Here is a 13,274-nt window from a genome sequence, read left to right on the forward strand (position 1 = left end):
ATCACCGCAAGCTCTCGTCCTCTCATTCTCCCGCTCTCATGTGCACGCGCTCGCTCCCCCCGCCCCCCCTTTAACTCTTAGCATTCAACTTGAGAATTAATCGAGATATCAAAAAAAGCGGGATTATCCCCTGGATAATCACCTTCCAATACTGTGCACATTCTTGGATTTAAATGAAAATATATCTAAGCACTTTTACAAGTTTTAGCGAACCCACTGCAAAATCGTCTGCAGAATATAAAACACAGGTAATCCAAGATTTCATAGCACATTAATTAAGTGGCTCATAATCCATTAAATGTGGTTTATATTACACATCCATGCAGTCTAAATCATTTTACAAACATTAGACATAAACCCACTAGTCCAAATCAGTAAAGGAAAGATGTAATAAAAAAAGCTAATAACTATTTGTTATTGGTTAAACTGACCCTACATATAAACTAGGTAGTATGCTACCATTTATAATACTGATGTCGAATTACGCCTGGATGCTGCAAAACCTCTTGCTTACTTGGCAATGCTTTAGTATATTAACCACAAGATACTTAACAGGCCCTCGTTGCACTTCTCCAAAAAAAACATTTATTACAGATAGCAGCGCCTACCCATCGAAGAGAAAGGACACACATTAGCTGAGTTACACGATGTTGTTGAGCTTTGGCTACTAATGCTCCAAGGCATTAATATCGTACTAGACTAACTTCATACTTACGGATGGCAAAAGTGCTGACAAACTCTTCCTGCCCTTAGCACTGCCCCGGCCTCGAGTGGAGCCGCTACACAAATCCCTGCCTTACGCGAGGAAAACAGCATCGGCTTTCGGGCTGGCAGGCATCCTCGGAGATGCGGGACACCAGCACCCAACCCCGCGGGTATTCATGTCACTCAAGAGGTCGTGGGAGCCAAAACACGCCGATAGCATAAAAACAAACAAATGGGCCTTTGGTCATTTCACCATTTACTTTGTAGGGTTTAGGCAAGGGCTGTCGGAGATTTCTGTTGCAATAACCAAAGGCTTTAGCGATGCTATAGTTCTATGCAGCTACATTGAGTGTGACCAGGTGATGGCAAAGCCCCCAGTCGGTATTTTGCATCTGATAACACTGAATTATATACAACACGATGACTAGTTCACCACCTGCTGAGGCTTAAAGATGGCTGTTAAGATTTCGACTCAAAACATCTTCCCCCCCATCCTCCTCCACCCCAAGAATGAGTCACCCCCTTGCAAAAAAAAAAAAAAAAAAAGGCAAAAAAGAAACAATCTCCACAGTTCCTTTTTGTTAACTCCTTCCCAGCTAGAACTGGCTTAGGGTCACAGGGAGTGCTGCCCAGGATGGTTGTATGTTTGTTTTCATCACTCCTGAGATTGAAGGGAATCTGATACATGCACCAAAAGGCACTTTCAAATATATATATATATATTTTAAAAACAGTGCTTCTGTTCTAAGAAATTCAAGTTAAGACAGAGTGCCTTTCACTCTCTTTAGTCATAAAGCAGATAAACGAGCAATATCCCAGCTGACATTAAAAAAACCAAACCAAAACAACAAAAAAAAAAAACCTGCAGCAGAGACAAGTGTTCATGCGAGACAGCTCAATATTCTAAAAAAGAAATTGGAAAGGAAAAAAAAAAGGAAAAAAAAAAGAAACCTCCTATATCACCACTAAAAATAACAATACAGTCAGCAGGGGATATTAATTAAAAAAGCTGCCACATCTGTACAGTTCTTGCTTCTGCATCGGCTCTTTTTGTTAATGTTGTCGTCTGTGGGTTTGTTTTCTTTTTAAATTGTTTTGTGTTTTTTTTTCTTCTTCTTTTTTTTTTTTTTTTTTTTTTTTAAATTTTAAATAACGTGAGGTCAGTTTAATCTTCCTCGCCTCCCCCGTACATGTCCGCCAGTTTCTTGAACCTGGGCCCCCAATCGTTAAGGTAGTCGTAGTCCTGGTCGCCGGAGCTGGAGGAGTTGAGGGAGCTGACGGAGCCGGCGGTGGAGCCGCTGCCCTCGTAGTCGAAGACCAGCAGGGAGTCATAGGGGGGGGCCGTGGGGTCGTTGTCCGCCGCACGCAGGCCCTTGGGGGGCAAACACACGGCGTTAATACCTGCCATGGGGGTTTACGGTGATGGTGCTAAGGAAGGGTGCTCGGGTAAGGGTCTGGGCTGGTGGGATGCTTGGGATCCCTGCAGCAAAGCTGAAGGACGGTGGAAAGCTAAAGGAGGATGGGGACAAAAGGAGGGTCCTGGGGCTTCCCCGTGCCTGGACGCCCTCCTGGCTGGAGCCCTCCCGGCTGTGCCCAGCAGAGAATTCATTAACTCCCAGCACCTCTGCAAAAGCCAGATGGAGAGGGAGGGGAGTTACTTCCAAGGATCCAGCTCTGGATCTGCAAAGCTCCCAGTTCTGGCCAGTGGGTCTTTTCTGGGGTCACCTGTTAGGATTTCCAGCTTGGCCAATGAAAGAATGAACAGCACCCCTCCTCTCCTACCAATAGCCATTATTTTAATTTTGATTCCTTTAGGGGGAAAAAAAAAAAAAATCACTCCTAGCAAAATTCTGCAATTAGGAGAGACTTGGCGTGTGAAAGCCTGGGCAGAAGGTCGGGAAGCATTGCTGCTTCTGTTCCTGCACGTTGTGGGCAGCAGTGTAGGCAGGACACGGAAATGGCCTCGGGATAAGGAGAAAAAGAATTGCTTTGCTGCAGCCCAGCATCAGGAAAAGCCTCGTAGAATAGCCCTGCGGCAAAGCAAAATGTTCTGCATTCACATCTTCAGAAACCCCAGTCTCAGCGTGGGGAGATGGAGCAGGCTTTACTGCAGCGAACAGCAGCCGGAGCATGTGTGAGAGCGAGTCTTCACGTGCACGGATGTGTGCAAATGTGTGCGTGAAGGATGGGCAGGAACAAAGGAAGAAGGCATTTTAATGCTGAAAATGAGAAAAAGCACAGCAGGAAATGGATATAATAATAGAATAAAATGGCTATAACATTTATTTTTCTGACTTAGGAAATGGATGGTGTGTTTTGCCTCGGAGGAAATAATGCATTGATTGGTTTGTAACCACTCAATCACTCAAAACTAAAAATGAGATAAGAAATACTAAATGGATAGATATTTGTACAAGCAGATAAAGGAGCAGTAATCTAACATAACATAAGGAAACCTTCTCTGATCTGAGATGAATCTCTCTGTTCTGCAAACTCTTTGAGGTTTTAGCCCAAACAGAGCTTACTAGGGGAAGACAGAGACTGCTGAAATTATTACAAGTCCAGGAGCCACACATGGCACCTTCGGCTTTAAGCAAGCCAGGGGCTGCCTTCCCACCGCCTCCCCGCCAGGACAACGCTCCTTTGTCCACCTCCAGACAACGTTTTTACTGACAGCAACTGCGATATCCATAGTAATCCAAGGGAGAGCGGGATCAGGTTACACTGCCCGGATGCTGAAAAGCATGGTGTTTGTGATATCCACGAGCCAGAAATCTCAGGCTTTTTGTTCGCACTTTGGCTTTTTACAGGCTCGGTGCCTTTATTAGGCCAAGTCCTGCATCCTTTGCTCATGCCTGTTGTTCCCCCGGCTTTGATCAGACTCCTCATGTGAGTAATAGCATCACTGGGTCCATGCAGCCAGGAAAACGTTGTACTGCTGATGTCAGCTGGCTGCTCAAGCTTTTAAGATGTGACAGAGGACACCCTACAGAACATACCTCATTAATAAAGTCACCAATATCCCCGGGATGCGGGATTACTGGTCTTATAGGATACTGCGGTTCAGCACCAATGGGTCTTTCATCCACCCTTCTGACTCCAGGTGTCTTGTTCAGCACGTGATCCATGGTCTCTGGCTGCTGGAGCTGGCTTAAATCGTAATCCTGTGACAAATGGAAAGGCACAGAGTGAAACCAAGAGCTTTTCGTTCAGATCATCTACTCACCCAATGTACAAACAAGTCGAGGGATCTAATCCTATTTCAGCTGCAGTCTGATGGCAAATCTTTTCCCCGGGTATGTAGCACCTCTAACTATCTAAATTACAGATGAACCTGACCTCCGAGCAAGCTCATACAATTGACCTCCTGAGAGTATATCTTAAAACAGAAGTTAAATCAAATATTTAAATACTTTCTGAATATTTTACACAGTGTCTAAATCTTTGGGATAAAAAATTGGCTTCGGTTTGCATGCGCATAGGTATGTGCATAACTATTTGATGAAATACATCATATAATGTAAAGACACAGTGTTGGTAGACATATTATTGCAATTACATTTGTGCAGAAATAAAAACATGAAGACGTGTATTGCATTTATGCATGTAGGCCTTTCAAAGTAATTATGTTCTTTCTGCTTGTGAAAAATCCCAACAGAATAGGTTTCTATCAAGGAATGAGAACCAGGTAATATTTCATTAAAAATGTATTCATGTAGGTAATGGTGTTTTGCTGCTCTTCCTTTGCTGTTATTTTTAACGAATCCTTTCTAAAATATTTAAGCCTACACTGTAGTTGCCTGAAAGCAGATACTTCAGCTACTTTGAATGCTTATAACAGTACTTTGTTCTGCCGGTAAAACTATTCTTGTGCTCAGATGGGGATGATTGAATCTCCAGGAGCAATATTTATAAATAACTTGTCAGTGACAAGAAAAAAGAAATGCTAGTTGCAAGGATTTTTCCACTGAATAAGAACTTTGCAAGTTTTGGGTAAAGTCCCCGCCTCGGCTCCGCCGCGGTGGCTCTGGCCGGGCTCACCCGCTCGCCTTCGGGTGCCGCCGGGACCTCCGCAGCAGGACGTGCTGCAGTGGATTTGTCTACTCCTTAAGCACCAGCTCCAGCCACTGACCTTCGGACTCCCTGACACCAACCACGCACACGGCAGCCTCTGCTCAGACCCAGGAACCATGCAGTCCATTTAAGCAAGCAAGAATAAAGCCATTACCTGATGCAGAGTCGCATCGTTTGTGTGAACAGATATTTGAGAGTGTCGTGGGCTCCTAACTTGTGTTAGGTAGGAATAAAAAACCAGTGACTTAAACATGAGAGACAAAACTTTGCTATTTCAGCTGAGGAAGTACACGCGTAGCAGAGGGACAGCATGTGCCAGGAGTGCAGGCCAGGGAAGTTTTCATGCAACATCAGCATCGGTGTCTGTAAGAAGCCACCGCAGAAAAGCTGACGCATTCCGGCAGACTGTGGCTTAAGGCTCTGTCACCAAGCAAAGCTTTGCCACTGTACGCTTCACAGTGAAAAAGAAAATCCCCAAATGTATTTAGACATTTCTTACAAACCACATCCAGAAATTAGAAGAAATTAAAGGCACATTAGAGACGATTAAGTAAATGCGGGGAAAGCCCACAGAAGCTCTAAGCCCAAGCAAGCCAAGGCAAGTGTCTGCAGCCACAGGTCTGGGGGAGGGTGGCAGCTGCCAGCTGGTTTTACAAAGATCTCTGATGGGAATGGGAAAATACACGATTTTAATGACCAAAAGAGCAGAAATATTGTTTGAACATGGGTGTCAGTAGATTGATCTATAGCCCCTCCCCAGGAAGCTGGCCTAGGGGGTAGCAAAATCCACGTAGCACCGGATCTCCCTGCACGGTCCTGTTTGCACACGACAGGTCCCAGTGGCATCTGGACCTAAGCTGGCTCTCACCGATGTCCATGCCACACACTGGGGAAGCCAATAAAGCTGCCTGGACATAAACAAGGGCAAACGCAACCCTTTGCAAGTACTTTAGTGAAAATGATGCAGTTTCTGACTTTTTGAAAGTATACATTGCACAGCTGCTCCATGGCCATGACCTGCAGGCTCTCCTCACCTGGTCTTCCTCTCCACCTCCCTCTTCGTCGTACTTCAGAATATTGTCCCTGACGTCGTCCTCGGGGTCGATCAGGAGCTGCTTGGTATGACGCTCCTTCTCCCGGCGTTTCATCCACACCACGAACAGCAGAACCATGGCTGTAACGGAGAAGAAGCGGGGTGAGCTGGGATCTCACACGGCGTGAAGCCAAGCTGCCTGTGTCAGCGCGTGGTGGTGTGTCCTAACGCCTCGCCTGCCCTCTTCCGCCATGGACAACCTCACTGGCTGCTAGTAAGAGGAATAAAATTTTATCCTATTTCATGTTCTAATTTATAAGGGAGAGATTAGTGAGAGCCGTAAATACTGTGACAGGCCTCCACTACAAACATTTCTTTAAGATCCATCACGAATGCTGATTGAGCTGATGTTTATCAGAAGTCAAACACACAATCAAAGGAAAAACAAACAGAAAGTGTGAAAACTGATGCTTTCTGAAAATATTTGATCTAAATCCTGAATTTTCAGGATTAGATTTCCACCTTTATTTTATTCAGGGGCATAAAATAAAGGTGGAGGAAAGAGAGCTGCAGAGGTGCCGAGAAGCAAACAGGTACAGATGACCAGCACCTTTGCACGAGCGGCTGTTCCACCAGCGTGACACAGTGATGCCTGTTCAGGTCACGAGCCCTGGCCATGGCGGTCGTTTTGCTGTTGTCTGCAGTATGCCACACAAGACTGGTTTGGGGAGGGTAGGTAATACTGGGTCGCGGAATCTGATTCGGGCTACTTATACTCTTTTTTCTTGAGTGTGGGAGGATTTCGAGACTTCCAAGATCACATTAGCCGGGACATCAGCATATGCATTTGGCTGTCGACTTGCAAAGCAGATCTAAGATCATTTGAAACCCTTTCAGAGAGCAGGGCTAGCTTTGCAGAACAAGGGAGAGCAGATCTGGTAGCACACAGCCAACCTCCTCAGGCATCAGCATTTACATGCCAGGCCCTGGCTAATCTCTCCCAGTACGGTAACAGAGAGAGATGAACAGTTCTTGAATCATGAGAAATCTTCCCCCACTCAAACAACTGTATCCAAACGGAACGCTGGCTCCCTGCTCCACAAGCTCCTTCTTCAAAGGGCCACCCACGTCCCAGAGGCTGTGCGCTCCCTGTGACTTACTGCATGGAAGTTGCTCTGGGAACTTAAGTCTCCACTAACATAAGGCCACCAGATCTTGCCTTCTTCAAGAACCTGTTAATACGTTAGCTTTCATTCTCATACTCAGTAGCTGCAAATAATGCCACCAAAAATGAAATTAAGCCTGGACAGCTGATGCAGTTACACGTCCATGTGTCTGCTTTCCCTCTGTTCTCCACATGAGCCACACACGGGGCTGTGACGGTGGCGATCTGCAGCAGAAGGGCGAGATGGACGGACAGCGGACGTGGGAATGTGTCATCCAGGTTCATTTCACTTGGGTCAACCTCTGACCTTGCCAAAACAATGCAGCCAACACAACCAAACCCAGCCAGGACCTAAGATCCCAAACTCTCTTTGTGTTCTTTAGCCGCATAAGGAGAACAAGCAGCTGCTGTTCCCCACCGTCTCATACCTTGCCGGGTTTTCTTTGCCCTTGCGCCACTTCACCGAGGGCAAAGATGGAGAAGAGACCGGACCCTGGGAATGTGGGTGGGCGGCCCAGCCTGCAGCCCCACTGCGTGGGGAGGTGGTTTGGAGGATCTGAGTTTTTTCCCCCAGCACCAAAGTGTTTATACGCAACAGGAATTCAGTGAAGTGAGCTGAAGAAGACCGGACAGCTAATTACTGCCATTGTGTGCCAATTGGCTGCCATCCCTGCCTGCCAGCTAACAGAATTGTTTTCAGATAGTTCAGCATTTCTTTAATGCTTATCCTAGATCTATTCAAGAGAGAAAAAAGAAAAAGAAAGAAAATGTAACTCTTATCTGCAATATAAAACCTCAGCTATTTAGCAGACTATTGAAGTCCTTTTCTCGTTGTTCCTTTTCAAGTCTCTCACAACAAGATACCTGCCTGGTCCACAAAGACAATATTATAATGGTTACCAGGGTTTATCTTTTTCTTTCCTTTTTTTTTTTTTTTTTTAAATGCTACTTTTTCATGCACTTGTGGAAAAAAACCGTGCCATTAACGCCTTTACAGCTACCTTTAAAAAAAAAAAGACCTTCAAAGTGTCAATAGCGGATGTAGTGCACTCTCCTTCCTTTTATTCACTCTGCAGAATGGGAAGTGCTATTACTGCTGTTAGACCCATTTTCACTCTGCATGTAGTTTTCCTTGAAATCTATTGTCTTCACCCTTCACAATTTTTTATTGCATTGCTCTTCTAAATGTGTTATTCGTGCAGCTAATACATCAGGTATCAGGAAGAAGAAAAAACCTTTGAGTGAAGGTAAAGCCAGAAACTTCCTTCACCTGAGCAACCTCAGATCTGTCCCCTTGCTGCTTCTTCCTTTTAAAGCCATCAAACTTTGACCTGCTGACTCTAAAATGGACAAATAGCACAAAAAATCCTGCATCTCCCTTTTTCCAGGCTATTCAGAGGTCACGATATAAAACAGATAGAAAGGAGGCAAAACACTGGAAGGATGTAACTGGAAAACTGCTCATCGCAAATTACATTTTTCATCACTGATACAGTGCTTTGCAGCTCTTGAAGATAAAAAAGAAGTCAATTAGAATTACAATGAATGTAAAAATAAGCTTTTGCAATAAAAACCATAATTTAAAATGGGATAATATATCTGAAAATGAAAAGAGGAATCTCCTAAATCAAATGTCCTTCAGCTGAAGTTAATTTCAGTCAATAGGATTTTCAACTGTTTAAATCATATTTTAGCACTGGATTTATACGAGAGCAGCAAAAAGAAGGCTCGTGTTTTACCACCTCTGTGGCTTCCAGTGCAAACTTTTAGCCCACCGGCAGCAGCACACCTGCACGCCCCAGCGTACCAAACGTGGCGGGACTGACGGAACATCACATCTTCTTCTGGGTGTGCAATTGTGGAGCATTTGCAACAAATGCCCTCGCTGAAGGGAGCAGCCTGAAACATTTTGCTGCTGGGACCCCACACCCATTGAAGGACAGAAACTGTGCATCGTGGCTATGCATGGGGATGCTTCCACTGGCTCGGATGGGCTGGATGAGGAGCGGGGACTGCAGGGCCACAAACACCCGGCTTTCTTGCTCGCTCTCCAGACTGATAAGGTAAATCAATTATACAACAATATATTCCCATTGCTGGCCCAGGAGGGTGGATGTTTGCCCAGAGATGACCCATTCTCTTAATGTACCATATCATATCCACATTAGGTGACATTTGTAGCATACGTCGCTCTGTCTGTTCTCTGTTTAAACACATTGGGGGTAAATATTAAGTGTGATTTAGCACCATAACTCCCATTAGCTTTAATGGGAGTCCCATGGTTTTATCCTGTGTTTCTTGATGAATATTTACCTCATTGTTCATTTCAGCCCTCATTTTTATCTATTCCTACTGTGCCAACTCCTGCTTGAAGCTATAATGATATCATTTTTATTTTTAAGTGTGTGCACACATGCTTATTGGCAATGCTCATGAAAGCCCGGGACTAACAGCGTTGCTGGGCAAAAGGGATGGCTTTGCCTCGAGCAAAGGGATGGCCAGCCCTTCTCCATAATGCACCCCTAGCCCTCCAGTGCTCCTGACAAAGTGGGGATCCTTCCTCTAAAAACACTCACAATCCACCACGATTCTCCAATCTGTTGTCATTTTACAGGCAACGGGAATAACTACCGTTCTTCTTTTCCTGTGAACAACCAGAAAACCACAGCTACGCACTGGCTCTGCCAGGGATGAGCCAGACTCTCATAACCAGTGCATCTGGTACTGGGAACCAGTATATCCACAGCCAGCCAGGGACCTGAGAGTACAGGGGAGTCTACCACAGGATTTTGGACAAGTCCTTCAACTTTTTCATGCAAAATGTGGAGAATCATATCACACTCACTACCTACAAGACTATATCAGGTGTAATGATAGAATCGTAGAATTGTTCAGGTTGGAAAAGACCTTTAATATCATCAAGTCCAACCATTAACCTAACACTACCAAGTTCACCGCTAAACCAATTAAGGGTAGCGTAATAATTAAATTCATGTTTCCTGGCTTGGTGGCTGGATTAATTTTTTAATAAAAGTAAAACTAGAAATCACTAAGGTTGGAAAGGATCTCTAAGATCATCAGTCCAACCGTCAACCCAACACCACCATGCCCACTAAACCATGTCCCAAAGTGCCACATCTGCATGTTTTTTGAACACCTCCAGGGACGGGGACTCCACCAGCTCTCTGGGCAGCCTGTTCCAATGCTTGACCAAATGATGTTTATAAAGCTACTGGAAGTCTTAGAAAGAAAAGTCCAAGGCATGCAAGAGTGCTCTAGCTCGTTTTGCTACACTGGAGTGAAGGAGGTTTGAATGCGGATGTGTGAACCACCCGCCCGCAGCCCAAAGCTCACGGCTCTGTCCTGTGCATGGAGCTTGCACGGCTCTTGAAAAATACCACTTATAGAGAAGGGACAACGGGGAACAGGATGGGAAACATGACGTCTCCCAGCAGTGTCACCCCCTGTGGTACTTACTTAGTAAAATAATGATGCAGATCAAGATGGCAATGATGGCACCCGTGCCCAGCCCTGCTGCAGCCACTGCCCCGATGGTGGTGCAGTCGCCGTTCTCGTCGCACGGGCACACCTTCACTTTGATGACGCATGTGTTGTATAAGGGGGGGTTTCCTGAGTCCGTCACGACTATCGGCACATCGTACACACCCGCTTCCAGGTACATGATTCGTAAACTAAGCTGGGCGTAATCGCCTGGAGAGATCAAGACAGACAAACAGATGACAGACACTCTGGTAGAGCCTTGCAGCCGCGCTTGTACAGACAGAGCTCCTCTGCCAGAGCAGTCTTCTGAGTCCTGAAGAAGAGGCTATTAACTACACACCTGGGCAGGACAGCTTCAGACTTCTGCCCTAACAGTTTGGTCAACAATCATCCTGTGTATTGCAAAATACTGTGTTTTCACTGCTGCACTAACCTACCTTGATGCCATTTCCAAATCCAGTTACACATATTTAAAATGGTATGAAATGCAAATACTGAAGCATGGATGATGCTCCCTGGGTCTCGACTGCCTCAGGCTCTCTGCTCACCCACCCCACCCCACCTCGGGATTTTTGGGAAGCCCATCGCCTGTCGATGAGATGCCCAGCCAGGTAATCCTTCTTGTGTTCCCTCCCATTGCGATACAAGAGCTGTGGGACTGAGCCCCGAGCTGCGAGGGCACAAGCTGTTGCCCCTGGCAGAGGGTGCCAGACCTCAGCGAGAGGGACCAACTTTGAAGCCAAAACCAGCCCATGGCTCCATGATATTTTCCATCCTCTGCTGAAACTACCAATAAGAGGAGCAATTAGGGTCATTTGTGGTTGCATGCTGCAATATAAAAATCCTTCACATACTGGTAATCTTCACACTTACCTAGCCCTCCTGGTTCCATGGTAAATTAAAAGGCTGCCTTTATGCAATTATGGTCAGAGAAATGAACATTGATCCTGATTGTGGTTCATGACAATTACACTGGAACATAAGGAAGACTGATAATAGCTTTTTTCCCCTTGGCCATTATGGATGATTTATACTCTGTTCACTACTGATAACTGTTCATAATTATGAACTGCATTAAAAAAAGCCAAGTGCCAAGGCCCTTAGAGTTATGCTGCAGGTCCGATACAAATCATTTCTGATTAACTATCTTGTCTATAATGTCAGCCATAATGTGCTTTAAAAAATAAAAATCAGATAAAAAAGTAGGAAAGTTTGGGAGTTTGAAACTGCACGTGGCCTCATTAGTGAATCAGAGTCCAAATGTCCTCAGGATTGCCTGCCCCATTTACCATTCAGCCGTGTTATGGTCCAGTTCTTCCTCACCGCAGATGGCACACTTGGCAGCTCGAAGACAAAGGGCCCAACGTTTGGATCAATGTCAGCATCCGCGGCTGTTATGTTGATGACATTCAGGTTTGGCTTTTCACAGATCTGTGCCTCCTTTGGCAGGAGCTCAGGAGCATTATCGTTGATGTCGATTAGGTAGATCTGCAGAGTGCCAGTGCCGCTTGCGGGGGGTATACCTGAACGGGAGAGGCAGAGCTGAACACGGACCGATGACCATCCCTTGAGAAGCAGTGGGAATGACAACACCGTGGACCAGCCCCCTCTCTGCCTTCCAATTTCAATAAACCAGGATTTTCACCCTCCCTCCTTGGACCTTATTAGGGACATACTGCACTTTCATGGTCCCTTGCTTTAAGAGGTATTATTAAAACTTCCCCAAGCCTCCTAATGTTGCTGTTTTTTGCTCTTGCAGAACATGGAGGTTGAGTTCTGCAGATTTGTAGCCTACAGCAATGTCCTTAGTCAAACTCTAAAAATACAAGGAGGTAATGCCAAGCTGCTAGAGCAAATTTTGGTAATGGCTGTTTTGAAGAGGAAAAACCATTAGAAAGATCGTTAACAAGAGGAAGAAGAGGGCTTGGAGGGGAAAAAAAAAAGTAAGTAAGTAGTGTAATCCGTTGGTCATTATTTACTGTAGCACTTGCTAGCCACTTCTTAGATTTGCAGACTATTACACTGTTTCAAAGAAAGCCCAACTCTCCAGCCCATCCCAGAGCCAGCCCTAGTGGTGAAAGCTCCTTTCTCAAAGCTTACGGTATGAGCTAACCATCACCAAACATGTTGGGTGATGCTACTAACCCACGGCAGCAGCAGTATGTCCCAATATACAGTTCTTCATCCTATCTACAATTGTCCCAACCAGCAGAGATTGTCTTGGTCTTAGTCTTCCAGCCGCTAATTGATGAAGAGCCACATTTGCCTGACTAATGACCACTTACACAAAGTAATACCTGCCCTGGCAAGAGAGAACAGCCTTCCCAGAAATGGTGCAGTATTTTTAATTTCTCTGCCCACACATATATCTGGCAGCTCCGTGTTGGCCTGCCCTTCTCAGGCAGCGCTACTTCAGCTATTCTTTTTAAAGTTTGTATTTTCAGTCCTGGCTCTCCCTCCCAGTGCTGGATATAAAGCTACGCAGATCACTTCCCCACTAGGCTTTCAAACGTTGCTTCTGCTTCCACAGACTTTCCTTCCTACATTCCTTTCTCATTTCTGCTCCATTTTTCAAGGGAGCCTTGAAAACTCTGAAGGAGCCCTGAAAATCCTTCTTTCATGGTTCCTACATAAGCTCTTCAATTGCTGATCTCATCCTTTCATCTAGTAAGCATAGGGTAGGTCTCCCTCCAAAACAATGTCTTTGATCAGCCTTGAAAGTTTCTGGAGAGACAGACAGCCCATCAGAATACTGGGGCTGAACATGAAAACTGACTTTCAGGACCAAGCAAAGTG

General features: G+C 45.3%; 1 protein-coding gene across 2 annotated transcripts in view; it reads right to left on the reverse strand.

Annotated features, from left to right (window-relative positions):
* Positions 1-1,870: 1,870 nt before the first annotated feature.
* CDH4 (cadherin 4) overlaps positions 1,871-13,274 on the reverse strand; it is a 467,924-nt gene continuing 456,520 nt past the window's right edge. For both annotated transcript variants that reach the window (XM_075720977.1, XM_075720976.1), the window contains exons 12-16: positions 11,768-12,001; positions 10,455-10,688; positions 5,814-5,953; positions 3,705-3,869; positions 1,871-2,077 (exon numbers count right to left, since the gene is read on the reverse strand). In XM_075720977.1, coding sequence (XP_075577092.1) covers positions 1,871-2,077; positions 3,705-3,869; positions 5,814-5,953; positions 10,455-10,688; positions 11,768-12,001 — 980 coding nt within the window. The remainder of the gene's footprint in view (positions 2,078-3,704; positions 3,870-5,813; positions 5,954-10,454; positions 10,689-11,767; positions 12,002-13,274) is intronic.

Source organism: Pelecanus crispus, chromosome 14 (assembly GCF_030463565.1).
Source record: "Pelecanus crispus isolate bPelCri1 chromosome 14, bPelCri1.pri, whole genome shotgun sequence".
In the NCBI taxonomy this organism is placed as follows: Eukaryota; Metazoa; Chordata; class Aves; order Pelecaniformes; family Pelecanidae; genus Pelecanus; species Pelecanus crispus.